This window comes from Heterodontus francisci, chromosome 40, assembly GCF_036365525.1.
Source record: "Heterodontus francisci isolate sHetFra1 chromosome 40, sHetFra1.hap1, whole genome shotgun sequence".
Lineage (NCBI taxonomy): Eukaryota > Metazoa > Chordata > Chondrichthyes > Heterodontiformes > Heterodontidae > Heterodontus > Heterodontus francisci.
In genome coordinates, this window is record NC_090410.1 from 12267468 (window position 1) to 12282255 (window position 14788).

The window sequence follows — 14788 nt, forward strand, 5'->3', positions numbered from 1 at the left end:
GTATAAAAGTCAGACCCGGGCCACAAGATGTGGTCTGAGTCCTAACGTGCGCAGAGTCCCGAAAAGGTATTCGTCATCCACCCTGTCGAACGCCTTATCCTGATGGAGGGAGAGAAAGGTGACCGACAGACCAGTCCTCTGGGAAAGATGGATCAGGTCCCAGACCAGGTGGATGTTGTCCTGGATGGACTGGCCCGGGTCTGTGTAGGACTGGTAGGAGTGGCTCATGTAGGTCAGCACAGAGCCCAGGCAGGTAGACATAGCCCGGGAAAAGATCTTATAATTCATGCTGAGGAGGGAGACCGGACGCCAGTTCTTAAGCAAGCGGAGATTGCCCCTCTTTGGCAGCAGAATGATGACCGCCCTGCGCCACGAGAGGGGCATCTCCTCGGTCGCTAGGCTTTCCCCCAGGACCTGCATGTAATCGCCACCCAAGACGTCCTGGAACGCTCTGAGGAACTCCACGGTCAGCCTGTCCAGCCCCGGAGATTTTTCCCTTGGGAGCTGGTGGAGGGTGCCAGTCAGCTCCGCCAACGTGAGCGGAGGGTGGGATTAGAGGAGGGTAGGGGTGAAAAGGAAAAGGAGAGGAGAGGGTAGGTGGCAAAATGGTGGAAGGGAGAGAAAGGCTGCGAGGATGTTGCTCTCCGATCGGTGGTTGGAGCACCTTACTGCAGAGTCCAAAGACCAGTCTTCCAGTCAGGGGAGGGTTCTTCGCCCGGGTCGGCTGGAGCTGCCCGGTTCTCTCCTTTTCCCACAGTTGCATAAAGACTTTTTTCAGCCGGGCAGCTCCAGCTGTCCCGAGCCATGCAGTTGGGGTGGGGAGGGAGCCCCCTTTGTACAGGATGGAAGAAAAACACAAGAGCAAATACAGAGGTTCCCTATAGAACTTGGCAGCCCCACCCCTGGATCTTCCAGCACCTCCTCCCTCCCCCCAACAGTTCAAATAGAAACAGTTCTCTGGTGCTCCAACAACCACCTCTCCAAAATGACTTGTAGGTCTTCTTTGTTCTTACAAAATAGAAACAGTTCCACAGTTGAAGCTGTAAGTTGCAGCTCTCTCCACTCTCTGCTCTCTCCACTCTGCTCTCTCCTCTCCAGTTGCAGCTCCCACAGCCTGCTCAGGTGCAGCTCTTTCGCCTAAATGCACACAGGAAGTGCTCCAAACTCTCCAGCCAATCCTGTGTTGTACCTGCCCTGGAAATGATTGATGGGACAGTGTAGAGGGAGCTTTGCTCTGTATCTAACCCCATGCTGTACCTGCCGCGGGAATGATTGTTGGGGACAGTGCAGAGGGAGCTTTACTCTGCATCTAACCCGTGCTGTTACTCCCCCTTTGCAGAGGCTTTTCAGCAGCACCGAACCCTCACTTCCACGTCTCAGTCAGCGTTCCCTCTAATTTCTGTGCTGTGCGTGGCCTGTTTTTTGCACTGCATGGTGCCTTTAAGATGGCTGCCCGGCGGTGCATACGCGCTACTTAAAGGGAATGTTTGTTTTGTGCAGCCTGTTTGTTCCCTGTGCGATACATTCCAGATCACTGCATGGCTGTGCCCGCACACAGCTTAGAGAGAACTCCCTTGTCCCTCCCCCTCACATTTACCTGTGGGTTAAAGGCGGTAGTGGTGATGCTGTTCTCCCTGTAAAAACAGAAACTGATGAGTAAAACACAAACAGCAGTCGCACTGCTCATAAAACCACATTGCATTTACCTCTACCAAACGCATCTTCCCCTCCCAGCATTCCGAAGGGATCGTTCCCTCCACGACACCCTGGTCCACTCCTCCATTAACCCCCACCACCTCGTCCCCTTCCCACGGCACCTTCCCCTGCAATCGCAGGAGGTGTAATACCTGCCTATTTACCTCCTCTCTCTTCACTATCCAAGGCCCCGAACACTCCTTTCAGGTGAAGCAGCGATTTACTTGTACTTCTTTCAATGTAGTATACTGTATTCGCTGCTCACAGTGTGGTCCCCTCTACATTGGGGAGACCAAACGCAGACTGGGTGACCGCTTTGCGGAACACCTCCGCTCAGTCCGCAAGCAGGACCCTGAGCTTCCGGTTGCTGGCCATTTCAACACTCCCCCCTGCTCTCATGCTCACATCTCTGTCCTGGGATTGCTGCAGTGTTCCAGTGAACATCAACGCAAGCTCGAGGAACAGCATCTCATTTACTGATTAGGCACACTACAGCCTGCCGGACTGAACCTTGAGTTCAATAATTTCAGAGCATGACGGGCCCCCCATTTTACTTTGATTTTTCGTTATTTTTTCTTTTTTTATATCTTTTGTGCTTATTTTATTTTATTTTATCTCAGTTTGTTCAGCTTGCCGACCCACTGTTTTTTTTCATGTTTGTGCTTGTGGCTGTTCAGTTTTCAGTCCATTAACACCCTATCTGTACTAATGCTTTGTCTTTCAACACACCATTAACATATTGTTTGCCTTTGCTCCATGACCTTCTGGTCAGCTATTCTGTGACCTTGTCCTATCAACACCTTCTCCTTTGTTATCTCTTGCCCCACCCCCGCGTTAATTGCTTATAACCTTTGACATTTCTAATATCTGCTAGTTCTGAAGAAGAGTCACTGACCTGAAACGTTAACTCTGCTTCTCTCTCCACAGATGCTGCCTGAGCTGCTGAGTATTTCCAGCATTTCTTGTTTTTATTGCAGTTACCATAATGTCTCAAAGACTATGAGAGAAGCTCTTGGGGGAGTTAAACCCAGAATCACTGGGGATTTAAGCTGAGAGGATGGAGGGAGTGGGTGTTATCCTGAACAAGCTAACTTCTTTGTCCTAGATAGTGTTGAGCTTGGAAATGCACCCATCCAAACATGGTCTATTTGAGTTTCTGAACACCGGTGATCCCCCCACATTATTGATGGTAAGGGATTTGGCAATGGTCATGCCATCAAGTGTCATAGGGAGATGGTTCGATTCTCTCTTGTTGGAGATGGCCAATGCCTGGCACTTGTGTGGCGCTAACGTCACTTGCCACTTAGCCCAAGCCTGAATGTTGTTCAGGTCTTTGTACATATGGCCATGCAACGCTTCATTATCTTAGGAATTGCGAATGGAACTGAACTCTGTGAACGTGGACAAAAGAGCTGAATTCCAGAGCTGAGATGAGAGTGACTGCTCTTGACATCATCCGCAAACGTCCCCACTTCTGACTTTTAAAAAATTCTTTTGCGGGACGTGGGCGTCGCTGACGAGGCCAGCATATGCTGCCCTTCCCAACTGAGTGGCTAGCGAGGCTATTTCAGAGGGCAGTTAAGAGTCAACCACATTGCTATGGGTCTGGAGTCACATGTAGGCCAGACCAGGTAAGGATGGCAGATTTCCTTCCCTGAAGGACATTAGTGAACCAGATGGGGTTTTACAACAATTGATGATAGTTTCATGGCACCGTTACTGAGACTAGCTTTCAATCGCAGATTTTTAAAAATTAATTGAATTTAAATGCCGCCAGCAGCTGTGGTGGGATTTGAACCCATGTCCCCAGGGCATTAGCCCGAGCCTCTGGATTACTAGTTCAGTGACATTACCATTACGTCCACTGTCTCCCCTGGCGGAGGGAAGGCCATTGGTGAAGCAGCTGAAGGTGGCTGGGTCTAGGACACTAAACTGAGGAACTCCTGCAGGGATGTCTTGGGCTGAGATGACTGACCTCCGACAACTGCAACCACTTCCTAACTAGGGATGACTCATAGAATCAGACAAATTTACAGCACTAAGGGAGGCAATCCGGCCCGTTGTGTCCTTGCCAGCCAGCATACAGCCTAATCCCACTTTCCAACTCTTGGTCTGTAGCCTTGTACTTCAAGTGCATATCCAAGTATTTTGTAAATGAGGGTTTCAGCTTCTATCACCCTTTCAAGCAATGAGTTCCTGATCACCATTCTCTGGGTAAAAAGAATTGCCCCTCAAATCCCCTCTAAACCTCCTACCTCTTACCTTAAATCAATATCCCTGGTTATGGACCCCTCAACTAAGGGTAATGGGGCCTTCCTAGCCACTCATAACTTCAAATAGGTCTACCCTCAGCCTCTTCTGTTCCAAAGAAAACAACCCCAGCCTATCCAATCTTTCTTCAGAACTAAAATTCTCCAGTTCAGGCAACAGCCTTGTAAACCTCCTCTGTACCCTCTCTAATGCAATCACATTTTTCCCATTGAGCGGTGACCAGAACTGCACACAGTACTCCAGCTGTGGTCTAACTACAGTTTTATACAGTTCTAGCATAACCTCCCTGCTCTTATATTTTATGCCTCGGCTAATAAAGGTTAAGTATCCCATTTTCCTTCTTGACCACCTTATCTACCTGTCCAGCCCCCTACAGGAATCTATGGACATCCCGTCCAAGGTCCCACTTTTCAAGGTCCAACCAGTGGAGAGTTTTCCCTGAATCCCCATTGATTTCAATTTCGCTCGGGCCCCTTGATGCTACACTCGGTCAAATGCTGCCTTTGAAGTTAAAAGCAGTCACCTCAACTCTGGAATTCAGCTATTTTGTCCATGTTTGGACCAAGGCTGTAATGAGGTCAGGAGCCGATTTATCCTGTTGGGAACCCAAACTGAGCAGCAGTGAGCAGATTATTGGTGAGTAAGTGCTGCTTGATAGCACTGTCAACGACACTTTCCATCACTACTGATGATTGGGGAAATAGACTGATGGAACAGTTGTTGACCGGATTGAATTCATCCTGATTATGAACGCCTTTGTAATTTAAAAAATCTCTATCAGGTCTCCTCTTAGACGTCACTTTTCCACAGAAAAGAGCCCAGCTTGTTTAATCTTTCCTGATAGTTGTACCCTCTCGAGGACCATGAATGCTTTTGATGCCCAAGATCCAGGAATTTTTAACCTGACTTTGCATACATTACAGCCAGGAAGTACATTACGCTCAGGCTGTACGAGCTTTTTTAAACAAATGACTCCATTCCCTGTGAGATTAACGACGGCCCCCACAGCTGTACCTGGACACGTTGTTTCTCTTTGTAAAAATACGCAGAAAGAACTCTCCCTCCTTGTTCTTCTCGAATGTAGATGGCACAATGACATACTCGCCAGGAGAAAGCTGCAGACGACTAGATACTGCCCGACTATTGATGTAGTTGCCTGTCTGAAACACCGGATTTTGACGACGGAAGAACTTTTTGCCAAAGTGGGAGGCCTGGTTCTGAAACTTGACGGAATAATTATTAGAGGCGTGAGCAACCCTGTTACTTAGAGCATTGCGATTACATGCTGCTTCATTAGTTTCACACTTAACAATCCACTCGGATTCCCTGTGCTCCTGTTAGTGAGGAATAGCTGAACAAGCCATGACTCATTCATGCCCTGCTTAGCATTACTAAGTGGTCACTCTGTTCTCCTTCTGCGATGTGATTCCGTTCTATGATGCCAGGGCATGGGCAGTATCCAGCCACCTACTGCAAAACTGACGTCGACAATAGGCGTGGGTTTAATGGCAGCACCCCCCCCCCCTCACAGGTCATCCTGCCTACACCCAAACCCATGATGCAGCACAGTCAAGGAGCTGACTCTGGGGTGGGCAGATGCTGCTAGGGCGCTCAGTTGGGGAAAACAAGCTACACTGGGTCTGACTGCAACAGCATTGGGTCCTATAGTCAAGGGGAACCTGAATCGCAGGAAAAATGGACAATGGAGGGAGTCCAGAAATGGTGTGGAGCTAGCCATTGGGTAGATGAAAGGGAACAAGGACTCTTAGTAGAGTGAACACTCAACATAGGAGAGAGATGGGCAGAAAAAGACCAACTATTCTATTGAATCTGTCCCATTCAGTGGTGTTGTAACTAAAAAGCATGATTCCCAGTTGTTCCCACCCACCAGAGCCATGGAATCTCCAGGGACAGGCAACAGATCGAAAGGATAAAACAGATCGAAAGGATAAAACAGATCGAGAGGACTCTGGGCCAATTCAGATAAATGGGGTTCTGAGCAGTACCCCCTCAGAACTTTGAAAGTGACCAGAAACCAGTTCCGAGAGATAATGGCGACCACGAGGCAGGTCACACAACGCCCCACGTACCTTCTGCGTGACACATCCAACCAATCAACAAAAACCAAGAGAACGACAAAACTCTGTCACCAAAGGTCAGGGTAGGTCATGACCCATGCAGACTGCACCATGGGAACTGGGTCTAGTTCTGGTTGCTGAGACCGAAGGGAGAGATTCAGAGACTGGAATCAGTGCAGAGAAGAACCACAAGGTCGATCTGCAGTGTCAGGGACTGGGATATAAGAGTTGTGAGACTTGGAATACACCAAACAGGCGATCTTATAGAACAAGGCTGTCCAACCTGTTAGCTTAGGGGCCGCATTACAAATTTTGTCTTACTTAGGGGGCCAGTGAGACAATTTTGGAATGCTAAAGGCATTAAAAATATATCTTACTATTAACCAAAACAACAACAAATATACATTTTTGTGAAGAATCATTTGCATGCAGCCTGTGGTTAGGATCTGGAATGCACTGCCACAGAGCGTGGTGGAGGCAGGTTCAATCACCCTTCAAAAGGACATTGAGTCAATTCTTGAAGAGAAAAAAGTTTGAAAGGCTACAGGGAAATTGCAGGGGAGTGGGGTGAGCTCGATTTCTCTTGTAGAGAGACAGCATTGACTCCAGGGGCTGAATGGCCACCTCCTGTGAATCATTCTATGATCCTCTATGTCCGAGGCATGATTGTACAGCTGGATACGTACCTCTGCAGGAATCTGTAAAAGAAACACAAAGGGGTTAGTGTCCTGATAATGCATGCAGTGCTCATCCCTACCCAAGTAACACACGGAAGCATTTCCAAACATCTTCAGCCAGATTTATTAACCCGAAGTCCCACCATATCTACTTATTTAAAATCTAGCATTGAATTCAATAAGTTCCTCCCTCGATTTACTTTCACAAACCCTTCTATCACTGGTATTTTATCCTCTTGTGATACGGCCAAAACAGATACAGGGCATTTTGTTGAATGAATCTGCCATCAACTCGTTATCTATTAGCGTATCCTATGTGTCTGTCTTTAATGAGTTCACATCTCACTTGGCCACTCTGTTTCTCTTACTATATTTACAAAACCATTTAATAAGCCTTTATATAACTGGAAAGATCTTTTCCAAATTCAAATCGTGTGGACACACAGGTCCCTGTGTAACAGACTGTTGAATATATACAGCTCCCTGTGTAACACACTGTTTAATATATACAGCTCCCTGTGTAACAAACTGTTTAATATATACAGCTCCCTGTGTAACACACTGTTTAATATATACAGCTCCCTGTGTAACAGACTGTTTAATATATACAGCTCCCTGTGTAACACACTGTTTAATATATACAGCTCCCTGTGTAACAGACTGTTTAATATATACAGCTCCCTGTGTAACAGACTGTTTAATATATACAGCTCCCTGTGTAACACACTGTTTAATATATACAGCTCCCTGTGTAACAGACTGTTTAATATATACAGCTCCCTGTGTAACACACTGTTTAATATATACAGCTCCCTGTGTAACACACTGTTTAATATATACAGCTCCCTGTGTAACACACTGTTTAATCTTTACAGCTCCCTGTGTAACACACTGTTTAATATATACAGCTCCCTGTGTAACACACTGTTTAATATATACAGCTCCCTGTGTAACAGACTGTTTAATATATACAGCTCCCTGTGTAACAGACTGTTTAATATATACAGCTCCCTGTGTAACACACTGTTTGATATATACAGCTCCCTGTGTAACACACTGTTTGTTATGTACAGCTCCCTGTGTAACACACTGTTTGTTATGTACAGTTCCCTGTGTAACACACTGTTTAATATACACAGCTCCCTGTGTAACACACTGTTTAATATACACAGCTCCCTGTGTAACACACTGTTTAATATATACAGCTCCCTGTGTAACAGACTGTTTAATATATACAGCTCCCTGTGTAACACACTGTTTAATATATACAGCTCCCTGTGTAACACACTGTTTAATATATACAGCTCCCTGTGTAACAGATTGTTTGATATATACAGCTCCCTGTGTAACACACTGTTTAATCTTTACAGCTCCCTGTGTAACACACTGTTTAATATATACAGCTCCCTGTGTAACACACTGTTTAATATATACAGCTCCCTGTGTAACACACTGTTTAATATATACAGCTCCCTGTGTAACAGACTGTTTAATATATACAGCTCCCTGTGTAACAGACTGTTTAATATATACAGCTCCCTGTGTAACACACTGTTTGATATATACAGCTCCCTGTGTAACACACTGTTTGTTATGTACAGCTCCCTGTGTAACACACTGTTTGTTATGTACAGTTCCCTGTGTAACACACTGTTTAATATACACAGCTCCCTGTGTAACACACTGTTTAATATACACAGCTCCCTGTGTAACACACTGTTTAATATATACAGCTCCCTGTGTAACAGACTGTTTAATATATACAGCTCCCTGTGTAACACACTGTTTAATATATACAGCTCCCTGTGTAACACACTGTTTAATATATACAGCTCCCTGTGTAACAGATTGTTTGATATATACAGCTCCCTGTGTAACACACTGTTTAATATATACAGCTCCCTGTGTAACAGACTGTTTAATATACACAGCTCCCTGTGTAACAGATTATTTAATATACACAGCTCCCTGTGTAACAGACTGTTTAATATATACAGCTCCCTGTGTAACACACTGTTTAATATATACAGCTCCCTGTGTAACACACTGTTTAATATATACAGCTCCCTGTGTAACACACTGTTTAATATATACAGCTCCCTGTGTAACAGACTGTTTAATATATATAGCTCCCTGTGTAACAGACTGTTTAATATATACAGCTCCCTGTGTAACACACTGTTTAATATATACAGCTCCCTGTGTAACACACTGTTTAATATATACAGCTCCATGTGTAACACACTGTTTAATATATACAGCTCCCTGTGTAACACACTGTTTAATATATACAGCTCCCTGTGTAACACACTGTTTGATATATACAGCTCCCTGTGTAACACACTGTTTGATATATACAGCTCCCTGTGTAACACACTGTTTAATATATACAGCTCCCTGTGTAACACACTGTTTAATATATACAGCTCCCTGTGTAACAGACTGTTTAATATATACAGCTCCCTGTGTAACACACTGTTTAATATATACAGCTCCCTGTGTAACACACTGTTTAATATATACAGCTCCCTGTGTAACAGACTGTTTAATATATACAGCTCCCTGTGTAACAGACTGTTTAATATATACAGCTCCCTGTGTAACACACTGTTTAATATATACAGCTCCCTGTGTAACACACTGTTTAATATATACAGCTCCCTGTGTAACACACTGTTTAATTATTTTGGAGTTACTCACTGCAAATATGGAGAATGCTATGTAGTGGAAATCGATCTTTTCTTTTCTGCGGCCGTATTTCTGCAGGAGCTCCACACTGATTGTGCAGGACAGCTTATCATCAACTGGGTCATCATCTTCTTCAATCAGTTTCAGTCTGTACTGGGGGTTTGTCCAGAATGTTCCTTAGCGAAAGAAGATGTGTGGGGAGGCGGGGTTGTGTTGGGGGAACCAGGGAGAGAATTAGAAATACATCAGTGAATCTGTTAACTCCGGATTCAGAGGGAATTCCACTGAGAGGCACAGGTGGTTAGGATCTGGAATGCACCGCCTGAGAGTGTGGTGGAGGCAGGTTCAGTTGTGGGTTTCAAAAGGGAATCTAGAGAGAAAAAGCTTTGCAGGGCCAAGGGGGAAAGGGCAGGAGAGTGGGACTAGCTAAGTTGCTCGTGCAGAGAGCTAGCACGGACACGATGGCCCAAATGGCCTCCTTCTGTGCTGTGAACATTCTTTGTCTCTATGATTCTGAGTGTTGGCAGCCCTTGCTGATTGACATTCCTTTCCACTGTCCAGTTACACAATGGACATGTTCCTGGTGCGTCTACCATTCCCAAACTGATGGTCAGTTTCGACCCCTATCCTGCGTCTCCAGCTCCCACAGACTCCCTGAGCTGTGCCTCCATATCCCATCCTCCCTCGGGCTTCCCTTCTACCCGGTTTACAAAGCAAAACTTGGTGTCACCAACCATTACTGCCTGCACGAAAATCACTCTTACATTTGTAAAGCACTTGAATCACACTAACAGGATGTCTCAAACTGCTTTAGTTGTGATGCCTGACCTCTCTTGTGTGGCCACTGTTGTACATTAACCCAGCAGCCAATTTCTGCACAGTAAGATCCCAGTTGTTTTTTTTTTGCGGGGAGCCTTTGGCTGAGAGAGACATGTTGACCAGGACACTGGGACAATCTCCCTGCCCCATGGGATCGTTAACCTGAACAGCCAGGCGGGGCCTCAACTTAGCATCGCGTCCAAAAGACGGCACCTCCAACAGTGCAGCACTCCCTCAGCATTGCACCGGGAGCATTAGCCTGGACGATGGGCTCCAGGCCTGCAGTGGGATTTCAACGCGTGATCTTCTGGTTCTTGAGTGCAGCTTCTCTCACGCCTTTCGCCTTTGGTGCTGCCCCGAATTTTGGGCCTGACCTTCGAGCCCATGGGGATGCAGCAGGGGTGGGATGGGGGCTGAGGTGAGGTGAGAGAGCGGTTCTGAATATGTAACTAGGCAGTTGCACACACTTTACCCATAGAGACATCGGCCTTCCAATCCCCTGTGAGCGCTGGGCTCGCCCTATCAGAGGATTCCGTTTCTCTTTCCTCCTCAGAAACTAGCACTCATCAAAACAACTGCTCACAGAGAATGCAGGCTGGAGCTTGCTCAAAGAATGTAAGAAATTTCGCCGTCGGGATGATGTTGGGAAAGTATTCATTCTTGCGGTATCTAACACATTGTCAACCCCCATCAACAACCCCCGCACCCCCCCCCCACCCCTGCATCCCCCCCCCACCAACTTTCACCTCCAATCATTACCGTATCGCAACCTGCACCAACTTGTGTCAGCGACTGTGTGCAAACATGTTTCTGATCTGCAGAATCCAGTTCCACAGCAAGCAGGTTGTGCAGCGAGCCAGGGGCTTGCTCCTCCAGGGCTCCCTATAACTCTTCAATCCAGCTTACATAATAGGTTTAAGTCCCAACCCAGACAGTAATAGGCATCGGCAGACAGTTGGGACAATGCCAAGATTAACTCTGAGCAGTCAGCATTTAATGCCTCCGCACGCCTGCACTGTGTCGAAATATATTGAGACTTTCTGCTTCCATAACTTCCTCTAACTTGCTTCAGGGCTTTAAAAATGTGGCGAGCCTCCCCTCCCCCCCACCCCCTCGTTCCTGCTGTTCCTCTTGCAGCCAACAGACAGCTCTTTTCAACCCTTGGCATCCCGCACAATGGGCACTGCCCCCTTTGCCTGGGTCTCACAATGTATAACAGATGTTACTGATCAGCAATGATGCAGCTGAGAGGCAGCAGTGGGCGCAGTGCCCCTACCTTTGCTGGAGTTTCCACCAGCACTGACCCCTGATATCCACATGCCCTCGTAACAGGTAATTGCCCAAGTGCAGTCGGTGCTGTGTTGGCACAGGGGATTGAAACTGCACAGCTCCATGCTGGTGAAGTTCTCAACAAGAATATTGGCCGGTATCCTGCATAGGGGGCGGGTGAGACACAAGGCAAAAAGTTAGAGAGTGAGGCAAGTGGCTTTGAGCCCTGACGCGTGTTAAACCCAAGACAGATCCAAACATTCCTGAACTCGGCGGGTTCCTCCATTGCTGAATGTGAGGGTGCCAGAATGAGCAACAACAACTTACATTTACATAGTGTTTTAAACGCAGTGAAAGGCCCCAAGGTGTTTCAAGGACACAGAGCAGGAAGGCCAACTCCGAGCAGAGCTAGAAATGTACGTGACTGCCGACAGGCCACATTCACCCCAGTGGCCGTGTGTCAGCCCAAGCACTGAGAGGTAGAAGTTCAGCTTGAGCGACCATCTATTATACGCCCAGTCCGATATTCAATTCTGCTGACTTCAACAACAGCCTGTTCGACTGTTGTGGGCATCACACGCGTGCAGATTTTCCATGGGAAGCAGCTGGATAGTGATCAGGAGCCCCGGCTGAACATCCCTCCCTTACTCAGGCCTCTGAGGCTACCGTGTCCCAGCCAACCAGAGCTCAAAGGGATGAATCTTCACACTGCTCTCTCTCTCCGCATGGGCTGTGTGTTCTCTGGCCTCTGCCTTATTCAGCACTGTGTACCCAGTGGGTACTCTATTAGAGTACAAAAGATGGCAACCTTTAAAACCAATTAAACTATCAATATCACGGCCCCACCAACTAACAACTGCCCCAGCACTGCCCCACAAATCACCTTCCATTAACCCCATATTTTAGCAAAGAACTCTCAGCACCGGTTCAGAGTGAAGGCTCGGAGAGAAGCAGCTACCAGAATTCTCCATCCTCCTTAATCTTCAGCTTCAGTCTGGCCTTCTCCTCATCACTAACACTGTTCCACTTGGGAGACCTGCAATAAGAAGAAAGAGGGTTGGATGTGCCTGGGATCCGCCCCACACCCCCCGGGCTGAGACTCTCCGCTGGCTGTGGGCTTCAAAAGGTCTGAAATGAAATTGGTGAGTGCTAAATTGGAATTCTTGAGTCAGGGATGAGGCACATTGAAGGAGTTTAGGTGTGTCCCTAACAAATACTGTTCCTGCTCTGGGAGTGTTTGACGGGGACAGTGTAGAGCAGAGCTGTCCAACATCCGGCCCTCCGAAGCGTTCCATCTGGAGTAAACTGCCGGAATGCCAGGAACTTTGGCGGGAAGCTACATGTTTGTTAGGACCCCGCTCCCACAGAACATGGCTGCAACCAATGAGTGACATTCACCACCTGCCTCTATTATCCACATTTATGATGAGGGCACAGGCGGAGAGCAGGCAGTGGAGACCAGGGAGTAAGAGACATACACAGAAAAAGAGCGGGGAGGGAGAGAGAGAGGCAGAGAGGGGAGGGAGGGAGAAAGGGAAGAGAAAGATTAAGATCACTCCTGACAGATGGACATCTATCTGGAATACTCTGCATCGCAACATCAAGTGTGCAGGGAGAGATTGACTACTTATGCAGGCAAAAACATGGCCAGGTATGTCACTAAATCAGTGTTCAACATAGTGACAAGAAAGTAAGTCAATAAATTAGTCTTCTCATTTAAAGTGTGACGGAAATCGCACATGCCAAATGGAAATATTAATTCTGTCATATGGAACAATGTTTGAAACCTTTTACTGGACATTACAAATAACTCTTAAAAAAAGCAGAACTGAACAGCTAAAATGGTGGTAAGCCAAAATCATTGTGTGAAAAAGATAAACCCTGTTACGGCCAAAGAATGGGGGAGGGCGAGCCTGAGACCCCTTCCTCACCTGGTCGTAACAAAAGCTTCTTCACAAAAAGGCACGTTTGTTGTTTTGATAGTAAGATACATTTTTAATGCCTTTATCTTAATGAAATTTTCTCACCAGCCCCCTACGTAGGACAGAAATTATCATGTGGCCCCTCACATGAAAAGGTTGGACACTGCTGGTGTCCACTGCTGGAGGGAGCTTTACTCTGTATCTAACCTGTTTTTTTTTCTAACCCATGCGTGGGAGAACCTGTCCTGGGAGTGTTTGATAGGACAGTGTATCTAACCCCGTGGTGTACCTGTCCTGGGAGTGTTTGATGGGGACAGTGTAGAGGGAGCTTTACTCTGTATCTAACCCCGTGCTGTACCTGTCCTGGGAGTGTTTGATGGGGACAGTGTAGAGGGAGCTTTACTCTGTATCTGACCCCGTGCTGTACCTGTCCTGGGGAGTGTTTGATGGGGACCGTGTAGAGGGAGCTTTACTCTGTATCTGACCCCGTGCTGTACCTGTCCTGGGAGTGTTTGATGGGGACAGTGTAGATGGAGCTTTACTCTGTATCTAACCTGTTTTTTTTTCTAACCCATGCCTGGGAGAACCTGTCCTGGGAGTGTTTGATAGGACAGTGTATCTAACCCGTGCTGTACCAGCCTTGGGAGTGTTTGATGGGGACAGTGTAGAGGGAGCTTTACTCTGTATCTAACCCCGTGCTGTACCAGCCTTGGGAGTGTTTGATGGGGACAGAGTAGAGGGAGCTTTACTTTGTATCTGACCCCGTGCTGTACCTGTCCTGGGAGTGTTTGATGGGGACAGTGTAGAGGGAGCTTTACTCTGTATCTAACCCTGTGCTGTACCTGCCCTGGGAGTGTTTGATGGGGACAGTGTAGAGGGAGCTTTACTCTGTATCTAACCCCGTGCTGTACCAGCCTTGGGAGTGTTTGATGGGGACAGTGTAGAGGGAGCTTTACTCTGTATCTGACCCCGTGCTGTACCTGCCCTGGGAGTGATTGATGGGACAGTGTAAAGGGAGCTTTACTCTGTATCTAACTCCTTTTTTTTCTTTTTTTTTTCTAACCCCGTGCTGTACCTGCCTTGGGGGTGTTTGATGCTGATGTTGTGTCTTCAGTGTCTGTACTTGTCTCCCTTATTTGTCTGAGCACAGAATTCACAAAATCAAAGTGAAGAGTTCTCCGCGTTACCTGTCACTCCACGGCCCGTTGTACTCCCTGTGACCCCACGGATTCCGCAAGCGGAACAGTCTTATCGAGGACTGACCCTGTTTCACCTAGTGGTGGGAAACAAGTGGATGAGAGTCAGCGGTAGAACAGGTACCAGGGGCGTGTGCGCCAGCTACTCCTCATTGATAGAAGCTGTGAACTCA

At 47.0% G+C, this 14788-nt stretch overlaps 1 protein-coding gene across 1 annotated transcript in view; it reads right to left on the bottom strand.

Moving 5' to 3' along the window:
- The window catches only part of capn12 (calpain 12), a 51732-nt gene that overhangs the window by 17739 nt on the left and 19205 nt on the right, over positions 1 to 14788 (bottom strand). The window contains exons 7-14 of the mRNA XM_068019207.1: positions 14607 to 14692; positions 12456 to 12533; positions 11505 to 11659; positions 9422 to 9585; positions 6731 to 6742; positions 5855 to 6109; positions 4981 to 5300; positions 1598 to 1634 (exon numbers count right to left, since the gene is read on the bottom strand). Of these exons, the coding sequence (XP_067875308.1) occupies positions 1598 to 1634; positions 4981 to 5300; positions 5855 to 6109; positions 6731 to 6742; positions 9422 to 9585; positions 11505 to 11659; positions 12456 to 12533; positions 14607 to 14692 (1107 nt within the window). The remainder of the gene's footprint in view (positions 1 to 1597; positions 1635 to 4980; positions 5301 to 5854; positions 6110 to 6730; positions 6743 to 9421; positions 9586 to 11504; positions 11660 to 12455; positions 12534 to 14606; positions 14693 to 14788) is intronic.